This window comes from Panthera pardus, unplaced genomic scaffold (genome assembly GCF_024362965.1).
Source record: "Panthera pardus isolate Hobbes unplaced genomic scaffold, ASM2436296v1 HiC_scaffold_22, whole genome shotgun sequence".
NCBI classification, from domain to species: Eukaryota; Metazoa; Chordata; class Mammalia; order Carnivora; family Felidae; genus Panthera; species Panthera pardus.
This window is the reverse complement of record NW_026526788.1, coordinates 7,344,085-7,371,541: the sequence shown is the minus strand read 5'-3', so window position 1 is coordinate 7,371,541 and position 27,457 is coordinate 7,344,085. Positions and strand designations below refer to the sequence as shown.

The window sequence follows — 27,457 nt, the reverse complement described above, 5'->3', positions numbered from 1 at the left end:
CGACACTCATCCAGATGTGGACAGAGGCTTACAGGGCTTGAATTTTCTGGCTAGAAAAACATGAAGCCGCGGGGTGACTCAATTCAAATTGACTACTACTCAGTGACTGTGCTCAATCAGCCAGCCAGCCACCAACAATCATTTCCTGGACAACACACACGTGCCAGGCACTAGGGAGAAACTTTTGTACAAGAGTAAGCGACACCTGTGAAGTTCCCTTCCCCAAGTAGCTTTCGTGATTGTCGGGAAGGAAAGAATAAGTGAGTGCAGTTAACCCTTGAACAACAACACAGGAGCACCAACCTCCTGCACAGGTGAAAACCAACGGATAAACTTCGACTTCCCCAAAACTTAACCATCAATAGCCTACTGTTGACCAAAGGCCTATTGGTAACATCAACGGCTGATTAACACATATTTTGTATGTCATATGGGTTATATACTATATTCTTACCATAGAGCACACTAAAGAAAATGTTATAAGAAAATCAAAAGGAGGGACACCTGGGTGGCTCCGTCGGTTAGGCTTCCGACTTTGGCTCAGGTAAAGATCTCGTGGTTCGTGAGTTCAAGCCCCACGTAGGGCTCGGTGTCGACAGCTCAGAACTTGGAGCCTGCTTCAGATTTTGTGTCTCCTGCTCTCTCTTCCCTCCCCCACTTGTGTGTGCTCTCTTTCTTTCTCTCTCTCTCTCAAAAATAAACATTAAAAAAAAGAAAAAAATCAAAAAGAAACTACATTTACAGTACTGTCCTGTATTTACTGGAAAAAAAAATCCATGTGGTCGGTTTGGTTCAAACTTGTGTTGTTCAAGGGACAACTATAATTAAACAAGTGATCGGCTGTGAGGTAAAAAACAAAATGGGGTCGAGTGATGCTGAGAGACTAGTGGGGGGGGGGGGGCGGTGTTCCTTCAGGTAGGTCACTTGGAGAAGACACATCCAAGGAGGTGGCATTTTAGCCAAGACCTCAATGACAGAAAAAGCCAGTCACATGAAGAGGTGGGAGTCAGCACTGATGCCTGAAGCGGGGATGGCCCTGTGTGCAGGGAACAGCACCAAGGGCACGTGACACAACATGGAGTGGGGATCAGCTGGGTGGGAAGGGAGTCAGATCACACGGGATCCTATAATATAGGCTTATATATTATATAATATAATCTGGACCTTAGTCCAGATAATAATATAATATATATAACATAATCTGGACCTTAGTTGAAATATTCTAGGAAGTCACTGGAGGGTTTTAAGTAGAGACACATCCTAGTTTACATTCTGAAAAGAGCCCAGCAGCTGCTGTGCCGAAAGTGAATGTTAGGGGCCAGGGAGAGGAGGACCACGGGGGGCCCTAGAAGAGAGAGAGGTGGCTTAGCAGACAGCATGGCTGTGCAGGCCAGGGCACAGACAAGATACAATCTGGAATCTGGACCAGAGCCGGTGGGACTGCTGAACAACTGCCTGCGAGAAGGTGACAGACAGGAAGAGTCCAGGATGAGGCCAGGGTTTGGGGCATCAGTAACTCGGGGGGTCGTGATGCCATCTGCTAAGACAGCAAGCCACAGAGGGGCTCGGGGACAGGTCAGCTTTGAAAATGCTCTGAGACGTCCACGTGGGTACGTGAACCTGGATGTCGGGGAGGAATCAAAGCTCGAGATGGACAGCTTGGGAGGCAATGGCGTTCAGGTGCTGAGGGGGAGATCGCATGGGAGTACGGAGGTGGAGAAGAGCGTCAGCCCCCCCCCCCCCCCCGAGAGATGTCCTCCCATGGACCCTGGGGCAGGGGGCAGGAGGCGGCGAAGCTCTGAGCCGAGCCCTGGATGGAGTGGGAAGGAAACAGGGCGGAAAGAGTGTCGAGGAGGAGGTGTGGTTAATGGGGTCAAAGCAGCAGAGAGTATGAAAATAAAAGTGACAACCAGAATGTCACCACGGATGCCGCTGAGCTGCACAGGAACTGTCTCAGGAGGGGACACGCCAGGTGGCCGCGTGGTGAAGGGCAGAAGGAGTAAAGAAGCAGCGAGGAGGTGAGAAGGGCTGCCACTGACAGCTCCCTCTGGATTGCCTGCTGCGAGGGGAGCCGAGGGCAGGCCTGGGCCACAGGGAGGCAGCGAAGGCGGTGGCGTCTGGGATTTTCCAGTCCCCCGTGTGCTGGTGTGAGTGAGTCAGCGGAGCTGGGAAGCCAAGGTGCAGGGAGGGATACGCATGTAGCACCAGCCCCAGGAAGGTGCCCGGGTCGTAAGAACAGGGAAGAGAGGGAACGAGATGTAGATGCTAGGAGGCCTGGGAAGACGAGGCCAGGTCGCAGGAGGGCAGGGAGGGGAGGAGGGCGGTAGAGGCTGCTCTTGGCAAGGCCCCGCACCCGGAGCAGTGAGGGGTAGAGACCTGCATGCTGGTGAGGAGGAGACATCTGGAAGGAAGGGGTTACGGGGCCAAAGTTGTATCTGGTAGCTGCAAGGACTGGAGAAGTCAAGGCGGCCTTGTGGGCGGCCCATCAGAGAACAGGCTCCCTGAACAAAAGGGGGAACCCGGCCCGGCACTCACCGACACCATCTTGCCCTCGGAGGGCATGAAGGCGGGCCGGTTGCTGATCCGAAGCTTGGTCTGCAGCGTGTTGAAGTTGATCTCCAGCTGGCACTTCTCCTGCACCTTGGGCGGCTTGTGCTTGCGCCGATAGTCCCGGAAGTCCTCCAGCTTCTGCTGCATGGCGTGCATGGCCTTCTCGGGGGTCCGGTTTTCCAGCCAGGGGATCGTGCGACGAATCCATTCCAACAGCTGCTCCCAAAACACAGAAACGCTGCTGAAAACACCAGCAAACTGCCCCCCGTTAAAAAACAAAACCAAAACCAAAAACAACAAAACCAAAAAAACAGAAGCACCTAACAATTGGCACGGATTCACCTAACGTTCCTAAAATTACAGAGTATGAATACAGTGACTCCTGACCGAGAGGAGAAAATAAAACGGCACCCCAATGCACAGTGGCATGAATGAAAACTTCGATGTCCCTCCCACCATGGCCACTGGCGATCACCCCAACGATGCCACACACAGGTCGGAAACTTAGAGTCAGCACGAGTCATGTTTTCACAAAAATGGGACATTAACAGGAAATTCAGGGACCGGACATTAGCAGACAAATGCTGGATGGAGCTTTCAAATGAAAAACAAAAACCTGACAGGGTGAAATGGAAAATCAGCAAAGACTTGGGTTTGGCTTAAAAATGTAACTCTCTTTTAAACAAGCTCAAATCTAATGAAGCTATTCACCAGAGAAATGTACTGTCAATCTGGGACCGACTCCTCACCAATGTATATTTTGATTTGTTATCTAGCTTTCAAGGAAATCCACATGGTCGAAGTGAAAATGGTAGTGAATTTCTAAGCATGAAGTGATATACCCCCTTCTCTTAAATTGCTGACAAGCTGAAAGGCCACTAATAATTTGCATTTATTACTCGGAAAATGACAGCAGGTGAGAATGAAAGCTAGTTAAAACGGTGATACACCGGCAGTCTAAGGGTCTGAGGAGGATAAACAAAGGACCAGGGGAGAAAAGGAAGGATGTAATTGCTGAGGAGTATCTGTCCTTTGATCCTGGTGGTGCCTGAAGTGGGCTGCTGGGGTTAAACACTGCTGACAAACTGAATTTTCCCATCGCGGCAGGATGGAAATAGAAACTCGGCACCATCCGGCGGGATTACCATGAACACTCCTTTGGAAGACTGCTTCCCAGGATCCCGACACTTTTGCCAGGACGGACCACGTATCAGCTAAATTCAGTCAGAGCGAAAATTATTTGGTCTGTGATAATGCGTCACTGTCACGGAGATCAAGCCAGAGGGGTACGTGGCCGTGCACGGCACTCAGCCCATCCCTTGTATGGGAGAAGCCACGTCGCGGCAGGACGAGGCTGTGCAAGTTGCTACTTCGGCCAAAATCAGAACAGAAAGAAGAACGACGTGGAAAGTGCTTTTGTAACTGAGAATCTGGCTGAAGAGCTGCAGGAGGCATCATGGAAACTCACGTGCAAGCACGTTGGATGGAGGGCCCTATCTCCCCCACATTTCCCTCTAGGTTTTCATAGACAACACAAGGCTGAGCCTCGTCTCACAACAGTTCCTATGATGCTCGGTCACTGTGCAGAGCAGGGCTTCTGAATAACACAGGGTACCCTATGTGAGGTCAGTAACCAATGAAGCAGGGAGAAAAAACAAGTAATGCAAGTGAGTCGTCGGGGGGCGTCCGACCCTGGGGGCGCAGAGCTGAGAATGGCATCACACACCCCCCCTTCTTAAAACACACAAACGACCTCTATGCCTCGGGGTGGCTGGGAAGCCCATCAGGATTGCTTTTGGGCCAGTAAGTAGGTTGTTACGAGACGAACCACCTCTGAGATCGAGTGTAGCTCCCTACTTTTGATTCCATCTGAGATGAAAAATGCAAAGAAAGGCAACACTGACGGTCGGGGTTCACCCTCCGTGCCTCACCCTCTGGGTGGGAATGGACAGGACTGCCGGTCACCCGCTTCCTTTACCTCACTTGCTAGCCTCTCATATTCTTCCATCAGCCTCTCATTCTCTTGATTCACAGCAAGAACCTTACATATCCTGTTAGCTGCTGTCTCGGCCTGTAAAACACAATAGGTAAACAGGACAGCTCTGTGACAGGGAGGCGCATGCACAGAACGGAGCGTGAGAGGGCAGGAGAGGGGATGAGGAGATGGCGTGCTGTAAACAGTGCAGATTCAAAGTTAGGGTGGAGTAAGGCTGAGGGTATGGCTGTTCAACACTATGGATCGTTTCACACCTTTTGTTACACAGACTTACACGGCAGGCTGAATGTACTGTGGGGAGTAACGGGGAGATACCATTAGTCTAAAACAGAAGCTTCGTAAAACAGCAAGCAAGTTAGTGACGGAAATAAATGGGTCAAGGAAGCCAAATTCTCCCGTCCCTGAATGTCCACCCGAGTACTCTACTGACCTCCTGACAGTGGGGTGAGAACTCTCTAAATACCATCAGCCTTTGGAAATCAAAGCAAAAAATAATTGGCTCCTGAATATATATTGGCATTGCACCGAATTAACAGAAGACCTCTTGTCCTAAAATAAATATGTGGATCTTGCTAGGTGGGATCCTTCCACAGAGCGAGATTTGTTTAACGTACATGAGAAGTGGTTGAGGTGTACATGATTCTCGGCCATCACTTTGTGGAGGGGCACTTGGGCCAGGAGTGGCAAAGTGCCCCGAACCACGACCATGTGATGAATCAAGAAGAGCCAAGTTGCCCCCCCCGGCCCCCCAACCTGTCCCGAAGCCTTGCCTCTAAAGCCCGCCAGAGGGCCCATCTGCAGTTAGCATCATGTGCTGGTGACAGTCATAAAGAAATCACAGAAAACAATACTATGTTGTCACCCCAATCCATCGGTTTTCTCCAAGCAGAGACAGGTGAAGGGGCAAGAGACAGGTGCATATGGAGGTAGGTGAGGGACCATCACCCACAACGTGTGTCTTAAGAAATGTGGATTTTTCTGAGGTTTTAACCTTACTATCCTTTTGCTATTTCAATTAAGATTAGTCTTGAAGGATGTCAGAACCAATCACTGAGCAGTGAAGGCAGTCTCTAGGCAGAGGAGAATAAGGGACACCAGCAAGATGCTCGTCTCTCCTCAACAAATGTCCCCTTCACTGTTCAACGAACGTGGCGCCATTTTCAAGGCACCTGTTTTTTCCTAAAGCACAAATGTTTCCCACAATTTACTAATGAAATAAAAGCAGGAGCTTAGAAGGAAGGAAAGATAGGAGCGCCTGGGTAGGTCAGTCGGTTAAGCGTCTGACTTTGGCTCAGGTTGTGATCTCACGGTCCGTGGGTTCGAGCCGTGCATCAGGCTCTGTGCTGACAGCTGGGAGCCTGGAGCCTGCTTCAGATTCTGTGTCTCCCTCTCTGTCTGCCCCTCCCCCAGCTTGCACTCTGTCTCTGTCTCTCAAAATTGAATAAACGATAAAAAAAAAATTTTTTTTTAAAAAGGAGGAAAGATAAAAAAAAATTTAAAAAAACCTTCAGGAACTGTCTAAAGTTAAAGCTATTACCAAAAACAATTCCCAGTTTGGAACTTGCCATATTAGGTCATTACAGAACACTTAGAAGGATTCCAGGGTAAGATGTAAAGCGTACAAATGCACGCCCAGGTAGGCGCACGCGCATACACACACACACGCACACACACACACAACTAAAACCGATGCAGAACAGCAGCCCAGATCGACACGTGTTGAATACCTGCTCCGCGCCCGCAAACGCATGGTAGAAGCAGGAAACGTATGTCATGATAGCTCTTTCATCGGGCTTGGGAGTGTTCACAATGTCTGAAGGGAGGGAAAAAATAACACAGAGAACAAACACACACACAGATGAAGAGTAGAAACCAGGGTGAACAAAGGGAAGAACAAATTGGTTTACACTGATCCATTTTCTGTGTGTTTCTCGGGCCCACAGTGCCGGCGCTCAGGAAGGCTCTCCAGCCCTGACGTGGTTTGTGAACAGAACGATTTGGACCGGCATAGCTTTAAAACAATCCAACGGAGGGCCTTTCTTCCTCCCCTGCCCCATGATGAGCTTGTAAAAGTACAGCTGAGGCATTAACTGGGGGGGGGACTGGGTGCTGCACCTCAGGGCTTGCTATCACTTCCTAATGACGTGGGAGGCCCACGTCCGCTCATCTTTTGACCACATCGGGTCATCTGCCGCTTTTGCTCTGAGCGACGCACGTGACCTCGCAAGATGCTGTGAATCCGGGCAGCGCTCCGAGGCCCCATCTCTCCTGCCACCTTCCCACCCCACCTTTGTAACTGCTGGCTTTCTGGATCCTGTAAGGAGGATGTTCACCGGAGAGGGCATGGCTTTTAATGCCTTCTGCGCGTACTTACCTTGCCATTTACAGAAATCACCATGGGTAACAAAACATCTAAAGAGAAGGATATACACGGCTTGTACTTATTGTGACTCTTGCTACCGTTTGCATTAGCTGCCGAAATAACCAACAGGAAGAGAGAAAACAGAACCGTGTGAACACACATCCTTTCTTCCTTCACCTTGGCAACACCATTTTTTTTTTTTTTTTTTTTTTTTTTCTGAATTGCTTTTTACCTGTAAACTCCATTCTGTCACTGGACAAAACGAAGTTGAAGAAAAAAAAAAAAAAGATACCTTGTAATTCCCTAAGAGTGAAAACCTAGTCATTGGGTTTTCAGAGGGTATTAATAGAAAGGATGCGGGGGTTGTGTAACAGTATGGAATCTTCTGGAAAACAAACACGAACAGCATACTACTGCATGGACAGAAAGGAAGTTGCAAAGAAAACTAGACTAAAAAAGACAAATGACTGCCTTCTCAGAACCAGACAGGTCTCCTTACTCAGAGGAGAGGGGGAAAGAGAAAAATGATTGGGAAAAAAAACAAAAATTAAGACACAGAAGGTGAAGGGTGAGTGGCGACTCATGTTTTACATCCTCACCTTCTGTGCACCAGCAAAAGCATGATAGTAACAGGAAACATAAGTCATTATGGCTCTCTCATCGGGTCTGGCAGTGTATACTAAATCTGTGTGGAGAAAAGAAGGTTAACTACTCGGATGTTCTAGTACCCACAGGCTTTGCCAAGTGCGGCCTCAGAGAAGCCAAAGCAATGAATCTTCCCCCCTCACCCCCACACACTTATGTTGTCAAAACTTTGGCTCTAATCAAAGAAGTCGTTACTCTCTGTATACTTCTGAGAATTGCCAAAGAGAAGAACACGGCTAGTGCAGAAGACCCCTAGACTGGCAAGGAAGTCACAACCACAGCCAGAATCAGAACGCCAGGATTCCACAGAATGCACACAACGGCACATTCCCAGAGACTCTCTACCGCGGTACGCAAGGAGGGCCCCATGGTCAACCAAGATCCACACAGAACATACGCACCCACGAATCGAAGCCTGGTGCTCACCTTAAGGAAAGGTTTGTTGAGGAAAATAGGGAAACAACTTCCAGAATGTTTTAAAAGCAGGGAAGACGGGTAAGATTAGAAAAGTTTCCCCAGTGTTTATTACAGGTAACCTGTTCATGGGAGAGAGACCCAAGTAGCCACTGGAAAATCCCCACATACGGTCCGGAGACCAACACAAATGACAGGAAGTGAGGTCAGCAGCAGCAGGCGGGAAGGCAAGCCTTCACCAGAGGGGTGGACGTTCTGAGAGGAGGTGGCCAGCACGTGCTGTGGCCAAAACAGGGACATGCTAATACAGTGCTGTGGTGATGAGAAGTCTGAGTGCAGGTAGCAAGGACAAAGGGTCGGTCACATAGCCCGGGACCTGTTGGGCAGTCATATCACAACATGCCCCACACTCAAGGCAGTCAAGTTCACGACACTGCCAGAAGATTCCTGTGAGAAATTACAAACAAAATAATATAGTATGTAAGCCTTTTTCTGAACCATTTGAAAGGAAAAGAAAAGAAAAGGCATAGACTAAGATGTGTCACAAGGGAAGAGGAAATGAAGGCGTACCAGGACATCTCACTGGCCTGGAAGGATACATAGGATGGATACATGCTCAGACCAGGGCTCAGAAACTAAGGGGGAAAACCTACTGACTAAGAAGCATGTCAGCATGCCAGAGGAATAATGATGGTGACCCTGAACTCACCCTCAACTGCAGTGTATTAAGGAGGCATTAATTAGCTAAGTGTCTCCTGTTTTTTCCTCCCTTTAGTATTCTAGCTATTAACTCAAGTGGGTAAACTCTGGGTAGTTATTTACTCTATGGAAAGGTCCAAGGAGATATCGCACAAATGTAAACTTGGCTTAGAGAGGACAGACAGACAAAAAGGAAAAGCAACTGTTCTCCATTGCTACTTCATTATTTTATTACTTTCTCTCTCTAAAGAGCTTTTGAAAACCGTACACAGATTCGGAGGAGTATATTCAAGTGTTAACACCCAATAATGTGGGTGTTTGATAAAATGATTAAATTAAAGGGCGCCTAGGTAGCTCAGTCGGCTGAGCATCTGACTCTTGATTTTGGCTCAGGTCATGATCTTGAGGTTCGTGAGATTGAGCCCTGTGTCAGGCTCTGCACTGAGCATGGAACCTGCTTGAGATTCTCTCTCTCTCTTTCTCTCTCTCTCTCTCTCTCTCCTTCCCATTCACGCACACACACACTCTTTCTCTCTAAATGAATAAACATTTCTTTAAATGCTCAAATAAGTGGGTAAAATTAGAACCCTACTTCAAAGATCACTGTTTTGAGTTGCACTGTGTCCCTCAAAAAGATATGCTGAAGTCCTAACTCCCGCCTCCAGTACCTGAGAATGTGACCTTGTTTGTAAGTAGACCTTCACTAATATACTCAAGTTAAGATGAGGTCATGCTGGGGTAGGGAAGATCCTTAACCCAATATGACTGGTGTCCTTATAAGAAGAGGGAAAGAGATGGAGAGACAGACAGGGACAGAAGGTGGTCATGTAAGGACAAAGTCAGAGGTTGGAGTGATGGATGATACCATAAGCCAAGGAATGCCTGGGGCTTCTTGAAGCTGGAAGAGGAAGGAAGAAACCTCTTCTCCAGATTTTGCAAGAAGCACGAGGCTGCCGACAGCTCGATTCCAGACTCATAGCCTACAGAACCATGAAAGAATACATTTGTGTTGTTTCAAGCCACCTAGTTTATAATTCAAAATGCAATCGCCAAAAATAAGGAGGATCAGAAGATTGACAATTGCCTCTAATCAAGTTCTTTGCTTTCCCCCAACCATGTCAGTTAGGGGAAGAAATGGACCATCAGGGAAGAATAGTATCAACAACAAACATAGTAATAGAAGTTCCTTGAGGGTAGGACCCTGCCTTCCACACCTTGTGATCTCCTGCAGGACCTAGCAGGGTCCTGCACACAGTGGGCGCTCGATACATGTCTGTTGAGTGAGAAGAGAATCGCAAACAAGTGAATTGAATGGATGGTCTCCACATATCTGTCCTTTCAATGGTGTGCCGTAGGTACAACGCACACAAATTCATCACATGCAGAGAGCACAGAAGTTACTGGAAACCAGTCCCCAGAATGAATGGTGCTCAGCTGAAAAATGCTGAGAAAGTTAGCTTCTTTCAGATCTAACTAAATGTAATTTAGACCCAAAATGAAACGTGGAAGCTTGAGAGGCACACTGATGGCTGAACATTCAGTATTGTGTATTTCGATTCTGTAACTTCTTCTGGCTGGAAGGATTTTTTTTCCCTTGTGAAGTCCTGACACTTCACAAGATTTCTTTGCTAAACTTGTCTCCATTGTTAAGAGAAATAACGATGTGTTGTTACAAAAATAAAAATCACAAAGCAAATCACAAAGCAAAGCATTCCGCCTTTTCTTTGCCAAAGCTGAACCTTTTATCAAATTATTTTCACTATAGTTTTGCTACGTGGTTTTGAGCAGGATTTTTAAAAAGAATTCAAGAGCCAGGTACAAGGAAAATTCCCTTAACCCTCCTGTGGCCAAGGACAGAAACTTCCTCGGATTCTTAAGTACTCCGGATGTAACTTGGCTATAAAGTTTTACAAACCCCCACACGTGGCCATAGCATGCACAGTCCATGGATTTTATACGAGTCGGTAAACACAATTTTCCTCTTACCTTCAGCATCCAGCATTTTGGGAATATCCAGGTGTTTCTCTGCAATTTCCATGGCCAGGTTAATATTTCCTATTGGGTCATCCTGTGTGAAACACAGCATAGCCAGTTTTTGAAAGTATCTTTTGGACAGGGGTTACGAGTAATGTTTTTTACATACCTTACTTTTCAGAGGAGACTCTCTCATGCCCACCACATAACCATGAGAGTGTAAGTAATATTCCTTCTTATCTTTTCCCAATCCCTCAAAACATTTAGAGAAAAACCAAAAGTGATGCGAAAGCCACACGAGCCATGCACACTGCAAATCATAAGATGTGAGCCAAATGAAGAGGCCAACTGCTTTGTAGACAGAAAAGTTGACAGATATTCTCTCCTGGACCGGAAAGAAGCCTGAAGACCTCCAAGCTTATTTTCAACTCTACTGATAACAACATTTAAATGATTCCAGAAGAAATCACGAAACGTACATTTTCCAGATCTGGAGGGGCATCAATGGAGAATGTCTAACACCTTTGTTTTAGATGTAAGAAAGCTGAGGGGTAAAGAGGACAAAACATGGTAGCCGGTGAAACATCTGGATCCCTAAAGAAGCAAGGGTGGCTACCCTTGAGCAAGACGGCTACCAAGATGGCTACCAAGAGCAAAAATTATGCTTCTAGGGGCACCTGGGTGGCCTAGTCGCTTAAGTGTCCTACTTCGGCTCAGGTCATGAGCTCATGGTCCGTGGGTTGGAGCTCCGTGTTGGGCTCTGTGCTGACAGCTCAGAGCCTGGAGCCTGCTTTGGATTCTTTGTCTCCCTCTCTCTCTGCCCCCTCCCCCACTCATGCTCTCTGTGCCTCGAAATAAATAATCAAAATAAACAAACATTAAAACATTTGAAAAAAAAAGTATGCTTCTGGGAAGCTAAAGACTAAAATTATGAAAATTGTGAAGAAATTTTTGTTCTTAAGATTGCATTTACCTTCACAGTAAGATTGGTTAAATTATATGTGTGTGTGTGTGTGTGTGTGTGTGTGTGTGTTAATTTATAACATAACAAATTTAACCAGAGGTGTATATCCAAAACATAGAAAAATTTAAAGACTTATTTAACCCTTCTTGTTTTGATCCACTTGAGAGATTATTAGGAACCTTAAATGGGATGGGGGTAGGTAAGATAGAAAATCAAACTGAAAAGTAGTGTTAGTCCTGGGATCGCTTGAATGAATTTTAACATCAAAGCCATTTAAATATTTTAGAAACTGCGATGGTTTACAGGAGCAGAATGAGTTTCATATGCTGAAGTGGTTTTAGAAGGGCAGCCTTCAAAAACACATTCACAAGGCTCAGCAAAGAAACCCAAGTAAGCTTCCTGGCCCCACAGAGTATACATTTCAGGCAAAACATTTTTTCCAGTAAATGTTTTAACAAAGCATATCATCATTTCATTAAAAGCAGCCTTATCATCAAGTGAGTCTTACCTGTGTGTTTTATGCATCTATTTATAAAGCCAAATTGCTGAGTAAAAGTATCTTTCTTTTTGTTTTAAACACGTAAGAAAAATTTCAGTATTAAAAATAGAATAATGGGGCGCCTTGGTGGCTCAGCCATTAACCACCTGACATCAGCTCAGGTCCTGATCTCACAGTTCGTGAGATCAAGTCATACATCCTGTAAGCCCCACTTCTCTCTCTGCCCCTCACTCACTTGCACACTCTCTCTCTCTCTTTCGCTCTCAAAAAAATTACAACAATGATTCTGCGACTCTGTGAAAACTACCTCATTTATACTGTGATTGAGAGAGAGAAAATGTGGCAGTTAAGTATTTTCTTGGCTCAGCTACTGGCCGTGTGACCTTGGGCAGATTTCTGAATTCCATTACTTCCTTCATCTATAAAACTGGGATAATAACAGTACCTACTTCATCAGTGCATTATATTTTACTGTGCATTGTACTGAATGATTATGCATGTATATGTAACATACACAAAATAATACATATACACAATATACGTATTAGTACATGTATGAATATATGTACGTGTGATATCTATGCATGTGCAACCTACATATTAATACATACGTATGTGTATAATAAATATACGTATTTATTTATAACCGACTCTAATCTAGAGCTGTGTAAGTATTAACTGCTACTGTTAATTGCTATCATTTTTCACTCATCAGACATGGCAAATTACCACAGGTCTGTGGACCATTGGTAATAAAAATGGACCACCGTAAACTGCTAATGAAACTCGTTCGATCTAGAACAATCTCTTCATTTTGCAAACAAGATAGAGATTCACTGAAAAAAATACACACTATCTCCAAGTCTGAAACTTTTCAAAATAACTCCAGAATAAGAGAATGTGTTTGAAAAGCTGAGGCGCTCAGGCAACCTTCCGTTACGGTACAAGTAAATTTCTCAGGAGTAGCTCACTGTCATCGGAGACAGGCCGGGAGGGAGGCAGTGAGCAGGTGACAGCTAAAAAGGTGACAGCTAAAAAGGTGCCAGGGGCACCTGAGTGGCTCAGTCAGTTAAGTGTCGGACTCCGGCTCAGGTCATGATCTCACGGTCCGTGACTTTAAGCCCCACATCGGGCTCTGTGCTGGCAGCTCGGAGCCTAGACCCTACTTCGGACTCTGTGTCTCCCTCTCTCTCTGCCCCTCCCCTGCAGGCGCCCTCTTTCTCTCAAAAATAAACAACCATTAGGGGCACCTAGGTGGCTCAGTCGGTTAAGCGTCCGACTTCAGCTCAGGTCATGATCTCACGGTCCGTGAGTTCGAGCCCCGCGTCAGGGTCTGTGCTGCCAGCTCAGAGCCTGGAGCCTGTTTTGGATTCTGTGTCTCCCTCTCTCTGCCCCTCCCCCGTTCATGCTCTGTCTCTCTGTGTCTCAAAAATAAATAAATGTTAAAAAAAAATTTTTTTAAAGACAAACAACAACAAAAACAACCATTAAAATAATAATAATTGCAAAAAAGTAATAAGAAGGTGGCAAAAGCCAGGACACTCTTCCCATGACCGTGCGCACCACACAGGTGAGGGCAGCATGCAGCAGCAACAGTTCCACAGCAAAACACGTGACTCAACATGAAGGCCACGAAGCACACCAGCAACCGGGAGGAACTGGGCCGTAACCATCGCTTGGGGGAACATCTTCAGGGCAGGCAACGCCTCTAGCCCTCGATCTTCACATGTCGTTAAGTCTAGGGCAGCAGGACTACCTAACTGCAAGGTTTAGAAGGGGCCTGGCATTCTTTTCTCGGTCACAGATTCACGCTTTTAAACCACTGTTAAAGAAAGGATTCTGACGCTAATGGAAACTTAAGCGAACTGAAGCTTAAGCTTAAACAGAGAATTAAAATTTCCTCAGCTGAAGTTTCTAAAGAGAGCAAAACTGAACGACAGAAACCCTTTTCCGAGGCTACGGCTAATACCTTCTGTCAATGGCAAGATGATTATGGAAGGTCCCTTGTGTGAGAAATTAATCAATTCTGAGTGAGAATGTCTGCAGCTCAACCCTGCAGGAAAGGTAAAGGGAATCTGAAAGGAAGGCGTAGGGAATTTGAACCTTTCTTTACCCCAAACCATAGATGTTTCTCTTCTCATATTTACAATCTGGGAGCGTAAAATCTCTGAGACACATCTCTAAAAACCTTCAGAGTAAATCAAGCCAAATGGACGAACATATCTTAATTTGGGCCAAAAGGCTGATGTGCCTCTGGGTCTTGTCCCATCTTCATTATTTAATATTAATAATTAATTAATCGCTAATAAAAGGATTTTCCTGGCTCCCCTTCCCACTTGCACTACGTGCAAGGCTAGCTGGGGACACGATGCCGGTGGCAGCCTGGGTGTTCGTGTGAGTTCAGTGCTGATGTGCTCATTTCAGGACAACATGCTGAGGGGCAGGGCGGGGGGACGCTGCATGCCAGGTCCCCAGAATGACCTTGTTAAGCTTTGAGTAGTCAATGAGGTCGGGCCGGTGTCTGTGGATGAGCGCACAGAGTCCAAGGCCGTCTTTCCAGCTGCATGATGGTCAGGAAGAACAGGAACACATGTTAATGGAGAAAAAGCAGCAGCAAGGGTCTGCCCTGGGTCAGATGGAGCCCCGAAATTTGGGACGCATGGCCCCTAACGCCCTTCTGTCTGACTTAATGCACCAAAGGCCCCATGTACCTCCCTCCCTACCCAACCCAGTATACTGTGGTCCCTTCCTTGAACACCAGTCTTCTTTCTGGGGTGTTTCTAGCGTCCTCGGTTCTTCTTCATTTACAGCTTCGGGCCCAGGACTCTTCCCCGTCCCGCCAGCCCACTCTGGTTCTGGGCTGGGAGACCCGGCAGTGACAAGAAGGAAGACGCCCCTCTACTGTGTCTTGCTCTCCTCCCGGTTCAGTGCCCTCCATCCTAAACCCCTCCTCCCTCTCTCCTCCAAGTCTCCCATGTGGATCCAAGTGCCAGGCTCTACCCAATAAACACACACGAGGACATCTACCCCGAAACGTCCACGACATACTTCTCTCCAAGATTCTTAGTATACTTGAAAAGTCACCATGAGCTCCCAGGTACTCCCATGTCTTTCCTCATAAGGTTCTTTACATGTTTTTAAAAAGGCAAAGACAAGCGAGCACCTGAGGGACTTAGCAAGGAGGGCCTGGGCTTCCGGTCTGATTCCCCAGAGACACCTGCGCTAACCGTTCTTCAGACGACCTAGGGCTGTGAGCCTCCCAGCGATGACCAGGGGTTCACTGAGGGCTGGGAGCTGGAGTTCTGTTCCTCCAGGGAAGGAAGGGGAGGCAGGGCAGGAGGAAAGCCCCAGGGGCAACACAGCTGAAGTTGCCTGGGCCAATCTTGGGCCCAAGGAGGAAAGCAAGAAGGTCAATGAGAAGCAAGTCTGGAACTGGTTGACTTCTATGCTGGCAGAAGGTCTCAGCCCTTGGTGGCTCCTCATGCCCTCCAGACTGCATGTTACAGGGACAGGAAGTCCTCTTTCCCACCTCTGCCCCTCAAGGCTCGGTGCCTGACACTTGGTAGACACTCTACTGATACTTGTCTCCCCAGAAGAACCTCCCCGATTTTCCCCTGTGGCTCATCCTCACCCTTCATTTCTCTGATTACCCACAGTGGCTGGGGACTCGTTTATATTCATAGGTAACCCACGGTATAAAGGGCGACAATACAGACAGCTCGTCTACCCACAGATAGCAATGACAGAAGACCTGCATGAGGTAGAATACTGAAGCACGTGAAAAACCGTGCTCTCGAATGGCATTTAGCTTTCATTTATCCAGGTTCCTGTCATTCTGCAAATGTGAGTGTTCTACTTCTCTCGAATCCCAGCATACGAAGTTGGCCGATGAAGCGTCTTTCCCCGTCGTACACAGGGAGGCATCGGTGTGCAGACGATCCATTGTGGGAACACGCATTTTGCCTCCGAGGCCTTCTCACCGAGAAGCCCCGCCTTCTACCTCCTCCCAACACCAGGTGAAGGCAACGGTGAGGTGCAGTCCTACACCCCCAAACTGTGAAGCCCCATTCAGGTGCTGCAAGGTATTCACTTATCAATACCAAGCTGTTCTACCAGCGCCTCAAGCCTTAATCAGACACCCCCACACACCCCCAGAGAGATCTTAAGCATTAGAGATTCTATGGCCTCGGTTCCTCTATATACATAAAACATGGCTCAGACAGGAGCAGGAAGACACCAGTATAAGGAACCACTGTCTTCCCTGCCATCTAAGGATCCCAGTAAGAATGTAAGAACCCAGGGCCCTGGCTGCTTACCTGGTGTGGAAGTTCTGAATGTTCACATTTCTATAAGGAGCGGTTTTCCTTTGACACCAAAGCAGGAGACCTTCTTTGGCAGAGGTTTCTGTAATGACAGCCAGGAAAAAGTGTCCGCGTGGAAATACTCACTACTTAATGCACCCAACTCCCAGTCACTTTCTAAAAGGAGACGTCCTGGGGGGGCCAACCATCAAACACATCCTCTCTTCCTGTGGTCTCTGTAGAAGGGCGGGAGCCAGAACCCTGTGCCCAGGGACTGTCTTGTGATGACACTTAAGAGACTTGCAGAGGAGGGGCACCTGGGTGGCTCAGTCAGTCAAGCATCTGGCTCTTGATTTTTGGCTCAAGTCATGATCTCACGGTTCATGAGTTCGAGCCCTGCGTTGGACTCCATGCTGACAGCGTGGGGCCTGCTTGGGATTCTCTCTCCCTCTCTGCCCCTCCCTCATTCCCTCTCTCAAAATAAATACAATAAACTTCAAACAATAAAAAGAGAGACCTGAAAAGGACAATGCAGGAGCAACTGCCAGTTATGATACCCTAAGTATCAAACAACCAGACTTCAGGGATTTGGGCAATTTACCATTTTTAAAGGAAACTTTAAAATCTGTGTGTAGTTTATGACTTCACTAACCTGTCATTCAATTCACTTACCATTTGGAATCCTGGGTAAATGGAATTCACTAGAGGCCACAGTGTCTCAGATTTACTCCCTTACCCAGTGATTGTTATAATACTGAAAGGCTTTCATTAGTGCATTTCAGGTTTGGCCACCTGAGTTCTGACCAAGTGGAAACGACACCACCCCCCTGTGGTAGCCATGAAGGTGTGCGGCTCCGATGTCCTGCTGCTGGGAGCACAGGGCAGCTCACAGAGGTCCCAGGTGGCACTCTGAATCCACCCTGCACTCCCCAGAGGCCATACTTCCTCAGCTGCTCCAGACAAAGACTGAGCGAGGGAGGGGCCCTAGAACTGGGCCATCCTGTGCATGTGGGGCTCCTCTAAGAGCAACTGAGGCATAAGGGCTCCCCGCCAGCCTGTGAACAGACCTAAGGACCACATTGCAGGTAAGACTTTTCTCCCCCAAGCCTTCCCTTCCCTTCTCCAGCATGGGTGTTGGCCAAGCGCACTGGCCATTTCCTGTTCTTCACAGGCATTCCCCTCCCCCCCCCCCCAATCTCCTGCATGTCTCTTCTGGACTGAATGTTTCTATCCCCCTAAAATTCTGATGTTAAAGCCCTGACCTTATTTAGATAGGGAGGCTTTGGGAGGCAATTAGGGTTGGATAAGGTCATGAGGGTGGGGCTCCCATGATGGGATTAGCACCCTTATAAGAAGAGATACAGGACATAGCAAGACGGTGGTCACCTACAAGCCAAAATGAAGGTCCTTATCAAAAACTGACCACAGTGGCACCCTCATCTTGGACTTCTAGCCTCCACAACCATGAGAAAATAAAGTTCTGCTGTTCAAGCCACTCAGTCTATGGTGTTTTTGGGCAGACTAAGACAGCATCTAATACCCACCTGGCACTTGCTTCTTGGAGAACCCAAAGTTACATATATCCAAACAGTTCCTCAAACCCGCTCCTAAAATCTAGGATTCTGTCTGTATTTAAGTGTTAACAGTTTAGAAAACCCCTGTAAACACATGGACTCTTGACTAACTCTGGAACTTGGCCTCCCATTTCAGTTAGAGCTTGAAGTTTATTTTTTTTTAATATCAAAATAAGTATTCCGTAATTATTTATTTAAATTATCCATTCTAGTTCTGACTTCCTTTTGACCTATAACCCAGTTTAAATAAACACACTCCCAAAATTTCATGTGCTATGGAATAACTTGAATGATTCCTGTTCACATCTCTTCTCTAGAAAATTCTTGTTTGGAAAAGCAACTGAAAGTTCTAAGATCTCATTCAAATATTAATTGGTACAGATGCTGAAGGATGAAACTCCCTATCTAGTGGTCCTGGCCAATAGAACTAATAAGAAAAAGTACGTCAGGAGGAAATAATGTACTGTACATTACAAAGTTTAAACGAAACAGGCTAGCAAGGCAAACAGAGGTAAAGTAGATGAATAAAATCTCACAACTGCTATGGAAATTTAATTTGCCAGTCACTGGGGCACCTGGGTGGCTTAGTCGGTTAAGCATCCGACTTCAGCTCAGGTCATGATCTCACAGCTCAGAGACTGGAGCCTGCTTCGGATTCTGTGTCTCCGTCTCTCTCGTTGCCCCTCCCCTGCTCATGTGCCGCCTCTCTCTTAAAAACAAACAAGCATTAAAAAAGTAAAAGAAAATAAAAATAAATAAAAATAGGGGCACCTGGGTGGCTCAGTCAGTTAAGTGTCTGACTCTTGATTTCAGCTCAGGTCACAATCTCCTAGTTAGATGAAGTCCCACACTGGGCTCTGCACTGAGCATGGAGCCTGCTTGGGACTCTCTCTCTCTATTCTTCCCCTGCTCACACACTCTCTCTCTCAAAATAAGTAAACATTTTTAAAATAGTAAAACCAAAAAATTCATATTTGTTCTTTAAGGTGGGTTTAACCGTTTAAATATCTATATCTGGAAGTACATAAAATTGGTAAAGTTATTACGAGTTACTGCCTCTTAATACAGTGAGAACTTTTAAGAAGCATTTTGTTATTTTCGCCGGAATGAAAGAAATGTGCTTGAATAAAAGTACATTTATGGAAGTTTTCAAATTCAGGCTGTTTATTAATTCAAGCTGGCTGTCATTTCTGAGCCTGAATTATTGAGATTTTAATACATCATATCTTACTTGGATTTTTAGATGACACAAGTGGGACTTCAGTGCCAGACGAGAATAATCTAAGTGGGTAAGAAACTCCTTAAGGGTAAATACCATAGGCTTCATGCCATCTGGTCCAGCAGTAGATAAATTAGTGGTTTTTTAGTGTTTGTTGGTTGATTAGCAACTGACGTCATCTGAAAAACCAGCGTCAACAGGGACTCCATCCTGGGCAGAATTATAAACAACGCCCCCCTCACCATGCAGGTACCTGGTTACCTGTCAGGTGACAAATGACAGGATGCTGACTGGCTGGACAATTCACACCGCCTTATTTAAATATGTTCTGCGGCTATACATTTTGTGATGTGAAGCCTAAACAGGCCAACTTCTAATTTTGAGAATGTCAATTTGACACTTTTCAACAGTGCTGAATTCATCAAAATATTTAGGAGTACAGTGGGCGTAAAAGACTAAAGATTTTCATCTTCGGTGGAACGCCAAGGATTACGATTCTATTATAGCGACAGAACAGTTGTTGGGCCGAAAGATACAATAACAATAGAGATTTTGTTAACAGAAAGACAGAAAGAGGGACAGAAAGACAGAAACAGACAGTGAAAGGAGGAAGGGAGGAAGGCAGGGAAGGAGAGAGGGTGAATGAATGAACTCAGATTTCAACTGTTTTTTTGCACCTGAAAAAAAGTGTTTCAGCTTTAAGTCTTAACAGCACTGTTCTAGTTGTGAACCTACTAGTATAATAAGCAATTAGAAGCTCAAAAAAATGCTCATTTTAAAAAGCAACTTCTGTTCTGAACACGTGCTCATCTTTTCCCCAAATGACTCCACCCCCATGAATGAAACAGTATTGCTGGGGTCTTTTCCCATACAAATATAAAACCTGTGAAAACCCAACTCCCATATCTTTCCTTAAATCATGTAAATGGCACTTCCAGTTTAAAAGCCCTATTCAAATTTGACTTTACGAACTCAATTTACACAATCACTCCAAGTATCTTATTACCATCAGATCTTCAACCACGTCTCTTACCTTCAACTGAAATATCCTGAATAGCAAAGCGAAGGATGATGGTCCAGATCATACCCAGCGTCATTTTCACGTTGCCATCCACAATTTCTTTAGGTGAGAAAACACAACAACAAATTAGCGTCATGATAACATAACCGGTGCATAAACTTCTATAACTTGTACGCTCCCCCTAAGCTTTGACTTCCGAGCTATCGGAAACTACATCCATACGCAGAAAGACCAGTTGATGTTTTTGTAAGTGTGGCAGCGTGTCTAGTTATAAATACAGTATTCATAACCAAATGTCTCTAGATTAAATGAATTCTGAGTTAATCATAAGCACAAATCTTGCGAATGCATAATCACCAAAAACAACCCAAGAGTTTCCAAAGTGTAAAGACTAGATGGGCTAGGGTTCTAAGTCATCAGATACACAGAACACAGGCTGTTCTTCAGACCCCGATCCTTCCAGTGGTCCCCAGGTGGCAGGTTCACAGGATTCAGTTGTGTAAACTAAGAAGCAGGGGCGTCTCAGCTCCTACCAAACTCTCCAGGGTTCCCAATATCCCAGAGAATGAAGAGGTCACTTTCCTCCTATTAATTAGTTCTTTTTAAGAGTGACTGGGAAGGTTAAGGTCTTTCTCACGCCGATAATCGGTGTGAAGAAGACAGCATTATATTTGACTCTCGTCTTTACGGATAATCTCGGAGCCTGGTCTCCCATTCATGCTACCTTTCATTCTCATCTCTAGACACCAGAGCCTACCAGAGAGCCTGACGTGAAGCAGACACAAGCAACAGAAGGGAGGGAGGGAAGAATTCACCTGGCAGCAGGCACACCTGCCCCCCACTGTGAGATCAGTGTGGCAGCCAAGGTTATTCTTCTCACACCTCATTTACCTTCAGCCCCGATGGACACCAGTTTCACGCCTTTGCTGGCTATGTAATCCAAGGCTTTGTTGACATTAGCAATTTTGTGGAATCGCATTTTTCCTCGGTCAGGTTTCGGCAGCCTTTCCCCTGTCAGATGAAAAAAGAATAGCGTAGGCACAGAGAAGCTAATCCCTTGACGTGGAACCAAGATGCCAACATTCAGAGTCGGTGCTTCCTTAAATGGAAAGCACGGTATCGGACTATTTCTGATGGGTCTCTGGCTTCTGTAAATCACAGTGTAGAGGAACACGGACCAAAAAAACTTTCAAGACCAATGGACTGATGTGGAGCCATATGCTTTTCAGATCTGCCGGGAGACTCCAGTTTGGTCCCCATACGAGCCAACTTACAAAGGAGAACGGAGAAAAGCTGGTTGGTATCCTGGGAGCGTCTGGAGCCGCCGACTAGCTATTAGAGGAAGTCAGGAGAGCCTAGTCCAAATCACCGCGGTGGCTGCCAGGGCTGAGACACCTGATTATGAAGATATATGGATCGGGGCAGACTTGCCATCGCCCTCCCAGTCACACTTCTTCAAGGGTGATCCCTCCTCTCATCCAAACTCTAATCCAGCCAACTGAAATTCAGGGCAAAACACAACCCCTCTGGGATTTGAGCTCATGTTTTCCGAGTTACGCCAACACATACAGCGGCTGGCTGCATGAACGACAACATTTGGGAGATGCGCTAGCTGGGCTAAGAGTAGAGAGGGCAGCTTGGTGGGTAGTCACATAAACGTCACTTTTTTTCTTTTATTTTGTTTCGAGGTGGGTGGTACAAACATGGTTCTAATTAGTCAGTTTTAAGCAGAATTTACTCCTTTTTCAGGGCAGAAAAAGAAGTCCAGGCAGACTGCTCTTTGGAAAGGTTTTCTTTGCTAATAATACCATGTTCTTGCCCAGCCAGGTTCAAAGGGAATTTCTGATACAGTCATCTCTAACTAGACGCATATCTAGCGCTCACACGCGGATGCACGGGATTCGGGTAGGACGGCTATGCAATATCCAGGACCAACCTGAGATGACTTCCAAAAGCAGCATGAGTTTAAGGCCATTCCTGAAGTCCTCCTCGATGTTCTCAATCTGGGTGCCAGCTTTCCTTAGGTGGGAATTACACCAGGCCGTGAAGGTCTGCAACGAGAACCAGACACTGCTGGGCACAGACCCATCAGCGGTCAGCCCCCCTCCATGCAGACAACACTTGACATCGTATGCACTCTGGGGAGTCTAAGAGGCTGGAACTCCTCTGGGGAGAATTTGGTGGAAAGAACGACTTGAAAGACTAAAGTAAGATTTTGTTAGTTTCCCCTTTAGGGACAAAAGAAAATCATTTATTTGATATGCCAGCCTGAGGAATTTGTGCCTTCTGTTTAAAACGGTACCACGTTCAGGGCCGCCAGGGTGGCTCAGCTGGTTAAGCATCCGACTTCAGCTCAGGTCATGATCTCACGGTTGGTCAGTTCGAGCCCTGTGTCGGGCTCTGTGCTGACAGCTCAGAGCCTGGAGCCTGCTTCAGATTCTGTGTCTCCCTCTCTCTCTCTCTGCCTCTTCCCTGCTCACTCTGTCTCTTTCTCAAAAATAAACATAGAAAGAAAAAAAAAACAGGTACCATGATCAGGGGCATTGGGGTGGCTCAGGAGGATGAGCATCCGACTCTTAATCTCAGCTCAGATCATGATCTCACATTTTATGGGATCGAACCCTGTGTCTGGCTCTACACTGACAGCATGGAACCTGCCTGGGATTTTCTCTCTCTCTCTCTGCCCCTCTCCCACTTGTGCTCTTTCTCTCAAAATAAATGGACTTTAAAAAAAGGTACCATGTTCACACCTATGCCTTCCGAAAACCTCTTACTTTGTAGGAAATACAGACTACATTAGAGTGTGCTTATTCCCTGCATACAACAAAAATAAGCTTGCTTGCAGAACAGATGAATAAATAATGTTTCAGGAATGTTCATAATGTCTTACTTTAGAGCAGAGGGTGGGCGGTATTGTGTCGCAGAAAGGAGAAGAGAGGAGGGGACCCATAACCACTAATTACCTACATCTAGTTTATCCTGAATGCACAACAATGTTAAGCCAGTAACTAAATTAATTAAACAGATTTGCAGTAGAGTCAGTCATTAAAAATAATGATAACAGTAATAGTAAGAATAACTTCCTACTGGCTGGCATATTTCAGGCCCTGAGCTAGACCCTGCATTTCAAAGACCATTAGATACAGCCTAGTCAGGTTAACAAATTACAAAGACAATCTTCAGTGGAAAGATGGACTATATATGAAGTGACATCCAAAGTCATTCTGTTTATTTTTCAAGCCGCATTTAACTTGGCTTCCACTTGTGCACGATTTCCTGCCAAAACCATTTTAGAAGTGCTTCTGGCAGCTGCTGGCTAAGAATGCAAACTGTCCCCTTGTCTCACAACAGCTGTGGGGCTCAAGAACAAAATGCCCGGCACGTTACTCTGTGGGGAGACACGCAGATAGGGTCTGTGTTCTAGATGAAAAAATGAATACCTAAAAAATAAACAGCTTTCATGCAACGCCACAAAAAGACATAGTTTCCATAAAAATGATTTTCCTGAGTAATAAAGAAGGTTTAAAAATCTGATTGTCACTTTTTTCAACAAATATGTGATGGCATTAAGTTCAAGGGCAAAAATGTAGGCGTTTTCTTGGACTTAGAAGAATTCATTTTACTCGGAGAGCCTACAGTAATAATGAGGTCTCCCAAAACACATCTAAACTTTAGTCAGCTTTAAACAGAAGAACAACTTGAAAACATATACTCTAGATCTATCCCCAGTCGATGGGGCAGCCACTAGCCATGTGTAGCTATTTAAGTGTGAATTAATAAAAATCAAAGGAAATTAAAATTTTAGTTCCTCAGTTGCACAAGCCACTTCTCTTTTATTTTTTAAGACAGAATTTATTGTCCAGTTAGCTAACATACAGTGTATACAGTGTGCTCTTGGTTACTAATCTTTGACAAAGCAGGAAAGAGTATCCAACAGAAAAAAAGACCATCTCTTTAGCAAATGGTGCTGGGAGAACTGGACAGCAACAGGCAGAAGAATGAAACTAGACCACTTTCTTACATCACAGACAAAAATAAACCCAAGATGGATGAAAGACCTAAATGTGAGACAGGAAGCCATCAAAACCCTAGAGGGGAAAACAGGCAACAATCTCTCTGACCTCAGCCACAGCAACTTCTTGCTGGGCACAGCCCCTTTTCAAGTGCTCAAAAGCCACATGTGGCTGGTGGCTACTGAGCTGGATGGTGCCCATACGGAACATTTCCAGCATCATGGAAAGCTCTATGGGACAGAGTTACTCTAGATAACCCAACTTTGGTGTTTGAAACTAAGATTGTTACAAAGAGTCCATCATTTATTTATTTCAATATTAGTTTATCTATTTACTTCTTTTTTTACACTTGATCTTAGCCAAAAGGCCGAGAAGCGATTTATTTTTTATTTTAAGTTTATTTATTTTTGAGAGAGAGAGAGAGAGAGAGAGAGAGAGATACAGAGCATGAGTTGGGGGAGGGGCAGAGAGAGAGGGAGACAGAATCCGAAGCAGGCTCAGAGCCTGATGCAGGATGCAAACTCACAAACCATGAGATCATGACTTGAGCCCAAGTTGGACACTTAACCAACTGAGCCACCCTGGCACCCCTATCTATTTACTTTTTGAATAGGTAATGAATTTCCTTGGTTCAAACTTCACGTAGGGGCACCTGGGTGGCTCAGTCGGTCAAGCATCCAACTTTGGCTCAGGTCATGATCTCACGGTTCGTGGGTTCAAGCCCCGCATCGGGCTCTGTGCTGTCTGTGCAGAGCCTGCTTGGGATTTTCCCTCTCCCTCTCCTTCTCTGCCCCTCCCTCACTTGCGCATGTGCACCTGCTCTCTCTCTTTCAAAATAAATACAAAAACTTAAAAAAAAAATTCAAGTGGTACAAAAGGGTATGAAGTGAAAAGCATCCCTTTCTTCCTACTCCCAACCACCCAGCTTTCTTCCCCAGAGGGAACACACACATTCGTTTGTGTATCTCCCAATGATCTTTGACAGATATAGAGACAGACACACACATCGTTTTTTGTCCCTTTAATACAAATCAGAGTATACGCATTGTTCTCTACCTGGATTTTTTTTTTTTTTTTACCCACTTAAAAAATATAACCTAGGGGTCATTCTGCATCAGTACAGATCATTCTTTTTCATGACTACATAGTATTTCCCTGTAGTGCATATACGATACTTTATGTAACTAGCTCCCTGTGGATGGACAGTTAAGCTGTTTCCAGACAGTTATCCTTCAGTAGAACACATCCCAGGCCCCATTTTCAGCAAGAAAAACTACTTTAAACATGGTTTGGGTTTTGGTTTTGTTTTTTTGTTTTTTTTTTTAACTCACAATACTGAGATTAATCATATATCTAACCTGTTGGGACAGGCACAAGAAAACAGGCCATGATTTTTTTTAATATGATATTTTGTCAAATTGGCTAACATACAGTGTATACAGTGTGCTCTTGGTTTTGGGGGTACATTCTCGTGATTCATTGCTTAATACAGCACCTAGTGCTCCTCCCAGCAAGTGCCCTCCTCAATCCTCACCACCCATTTTCCCCTTTCCCCACACCCCCATCAACCCTCAGTCTGATCTCTGTATTTAAAAGTCTCTTATGGTTTCCCTCCCTCTCTGTTTGACACTATTTTTCCCCTTTCCTTCTCCTATGGTCTTCAGTTAAGTTTCTCAAATTCCACATATGAGTGAAAACATAGGACATCTGTCTTTCTCTGACTGACTTACTTCACTTAGCATAATACCCTCCAGTTCCACATCTATGTTGTTGCAAATGGCAGGAATTCATTCTTTCTCATTGCCAAATAGTAGTCCATTGTACATATAAACCACATCTTCTTTATCCATTCATCCATCGATGGACATTTGGGCTCTTTCCATGATTTGGCTATTGTTGAAAGTGCTGCTATAAACAGTGGGGTACATGTGCCCCTATGCGTCCGCACTCCTCTATCCTTTGGATAAATTCCTAGTAGTGCTATTGCTGGGTTGTAGGGTAGATCTGGTTTTAATTTTTTGAGGAACCTCCACACTGTTTTCCAGAGCGGCTGCACCAGTTTGCATTCCCACCAACAGTGCAAGAGGGTTCCCGTTTCTCCACATCCTCGCCAGCATCTACAGTCTCCTGATTTGTTCATTTTAGCCACTCTGACCAATGTGAGGTGGTATCTCAGTGTGGCTTTGATTTGTATTTCCCTGATGAGGCGTGACATTGAGCATCTTTTCATGTGTCTGTTGTAGGTCATGCTTTTTAAAAACTGAATTGACAGGCAAAGAATATCATGACCTAAAATATTTATCGAGTTCTTTTTGTTCAGATTCAACTTAAAATGAGCAACTACTGCTGATGAAAATTACCTTATCCTGTTACCACATGATTTAAGTCCTTTCATAATAAGAGTATCAGAAACACTCCCGGATAGAACCCCAAAGCTGCTCATGAAATCCGTGCAAGCTTCCTGACCCCGCTATGCAACGCCGTGGAGGTCTGTTTGATCCTACCTTTTTATAGGTATACATAACAGGGAAGGTAATTTCCCAGAGGTAATTATTCCTTTGTGCAAATCCAGAGAATGAATCTAATCTAAAAGGTCAATTTATTTAGTTAAGTCTAATGAAGGGTCCCTATCTTTAATGAGCATTCCAAGGAGCCAATAAAGGTAACTAACCAATTGGAATGTGAAGAAAGGACCCCAACAGCTCTGAGATAATAGCTGGCAAAGAGGCCAGTGCACTCTGAAAAGGAATTTTAAGCTTTGTTAGAACGTTTCATTTTCATTCTATTTACAGTTTTAATTACCACGGTCTATAGAGACCGTTCTTAATGCATTTCCAATCGTCCTCGGTTTCTCGGAAAAGCCTGCTAATTATGGAGGAGACAGAGCAACAACAGCCAGAGCAAACCCCCATACATTTTCCCTGAAGGCTTCTTTGTGGCTTGTCTTGCTGGTTGATAGCAACGCACATCTTTAAAGTCTGTGGGAACTAAATCTTGGAGGACTAGTGTGGAATGAGGGTAGGTCCACACGGTTTTTGAGGCAGGCTCCTTGGGTCAAACCAGACTACCAAGCCAGATGTCCTTTCTTAGGAAAAACGATGCTCTATGAACTAGACAGAGTCCAACAAGGAAACAGGCCACAGTCTCCACAGGTCACAGCTCAACCCAGAAACTGCTCAGTCACAGGTGAGGTTCTCCAACCTCCTCTCCTGCTTCCTCTACCTCC

At 45.5% G+C, this 27,457-nt stretch overlaps 1 protein-coding gene across 2 annotated transcripts in view; it reads right to left on the bottom strand.

Annotated features, from left to right (window-relative positions):
- ACTN2 (actinin alpha 2) overlaps positions 1-27,457 on the bottom strand; it is a 72,094-nt gene that overhangs the window by 20,959 nt on the left and 23,678 nt on the right. Inside the window, exons 2-10 of one of the 2 annotated variants that reach the window (XM_019418903.2) lie at positions 22,155-22,269; positions 21,110-21,229; positions 20,231-20,317; positions 16,420-16,507; positions 14,585-14,663; positions 10,653-10,734; positions 6,274-6,359; positions 4,529-4,621; positions 2,536-2,766 (exon numbers count right to left, since the gene is read on the bottom strand). In XM_019418903.2, the coding sequence (XP_019274448.1) occupies positions 2,536-2,766; positions 4,529-4,621; positions 6,274-6,359; positions 10,653-10,734; positions 14,585-14,663; positions 16,420-16,507; positions 20,231-20,317; positions 21,110-21,229; positions 22,155-22,269 (981 nt within the window). Of the gene's footprint in view, positions 1-2,535; positions 2,767-4,528; positions 4,622-6,273; positions 6,360-7,507; positions 7,594-10,652; positions 10,735-14,584; positions 14,664-16,419; positions 16,508-20,230; positions 20,318-21,109; positions 21,230-22,154; positions 22,270-27,457 lie in introns of both variants that reach the window. The other variant, XM_019418904.2, reaches the window with a different exon arrangement.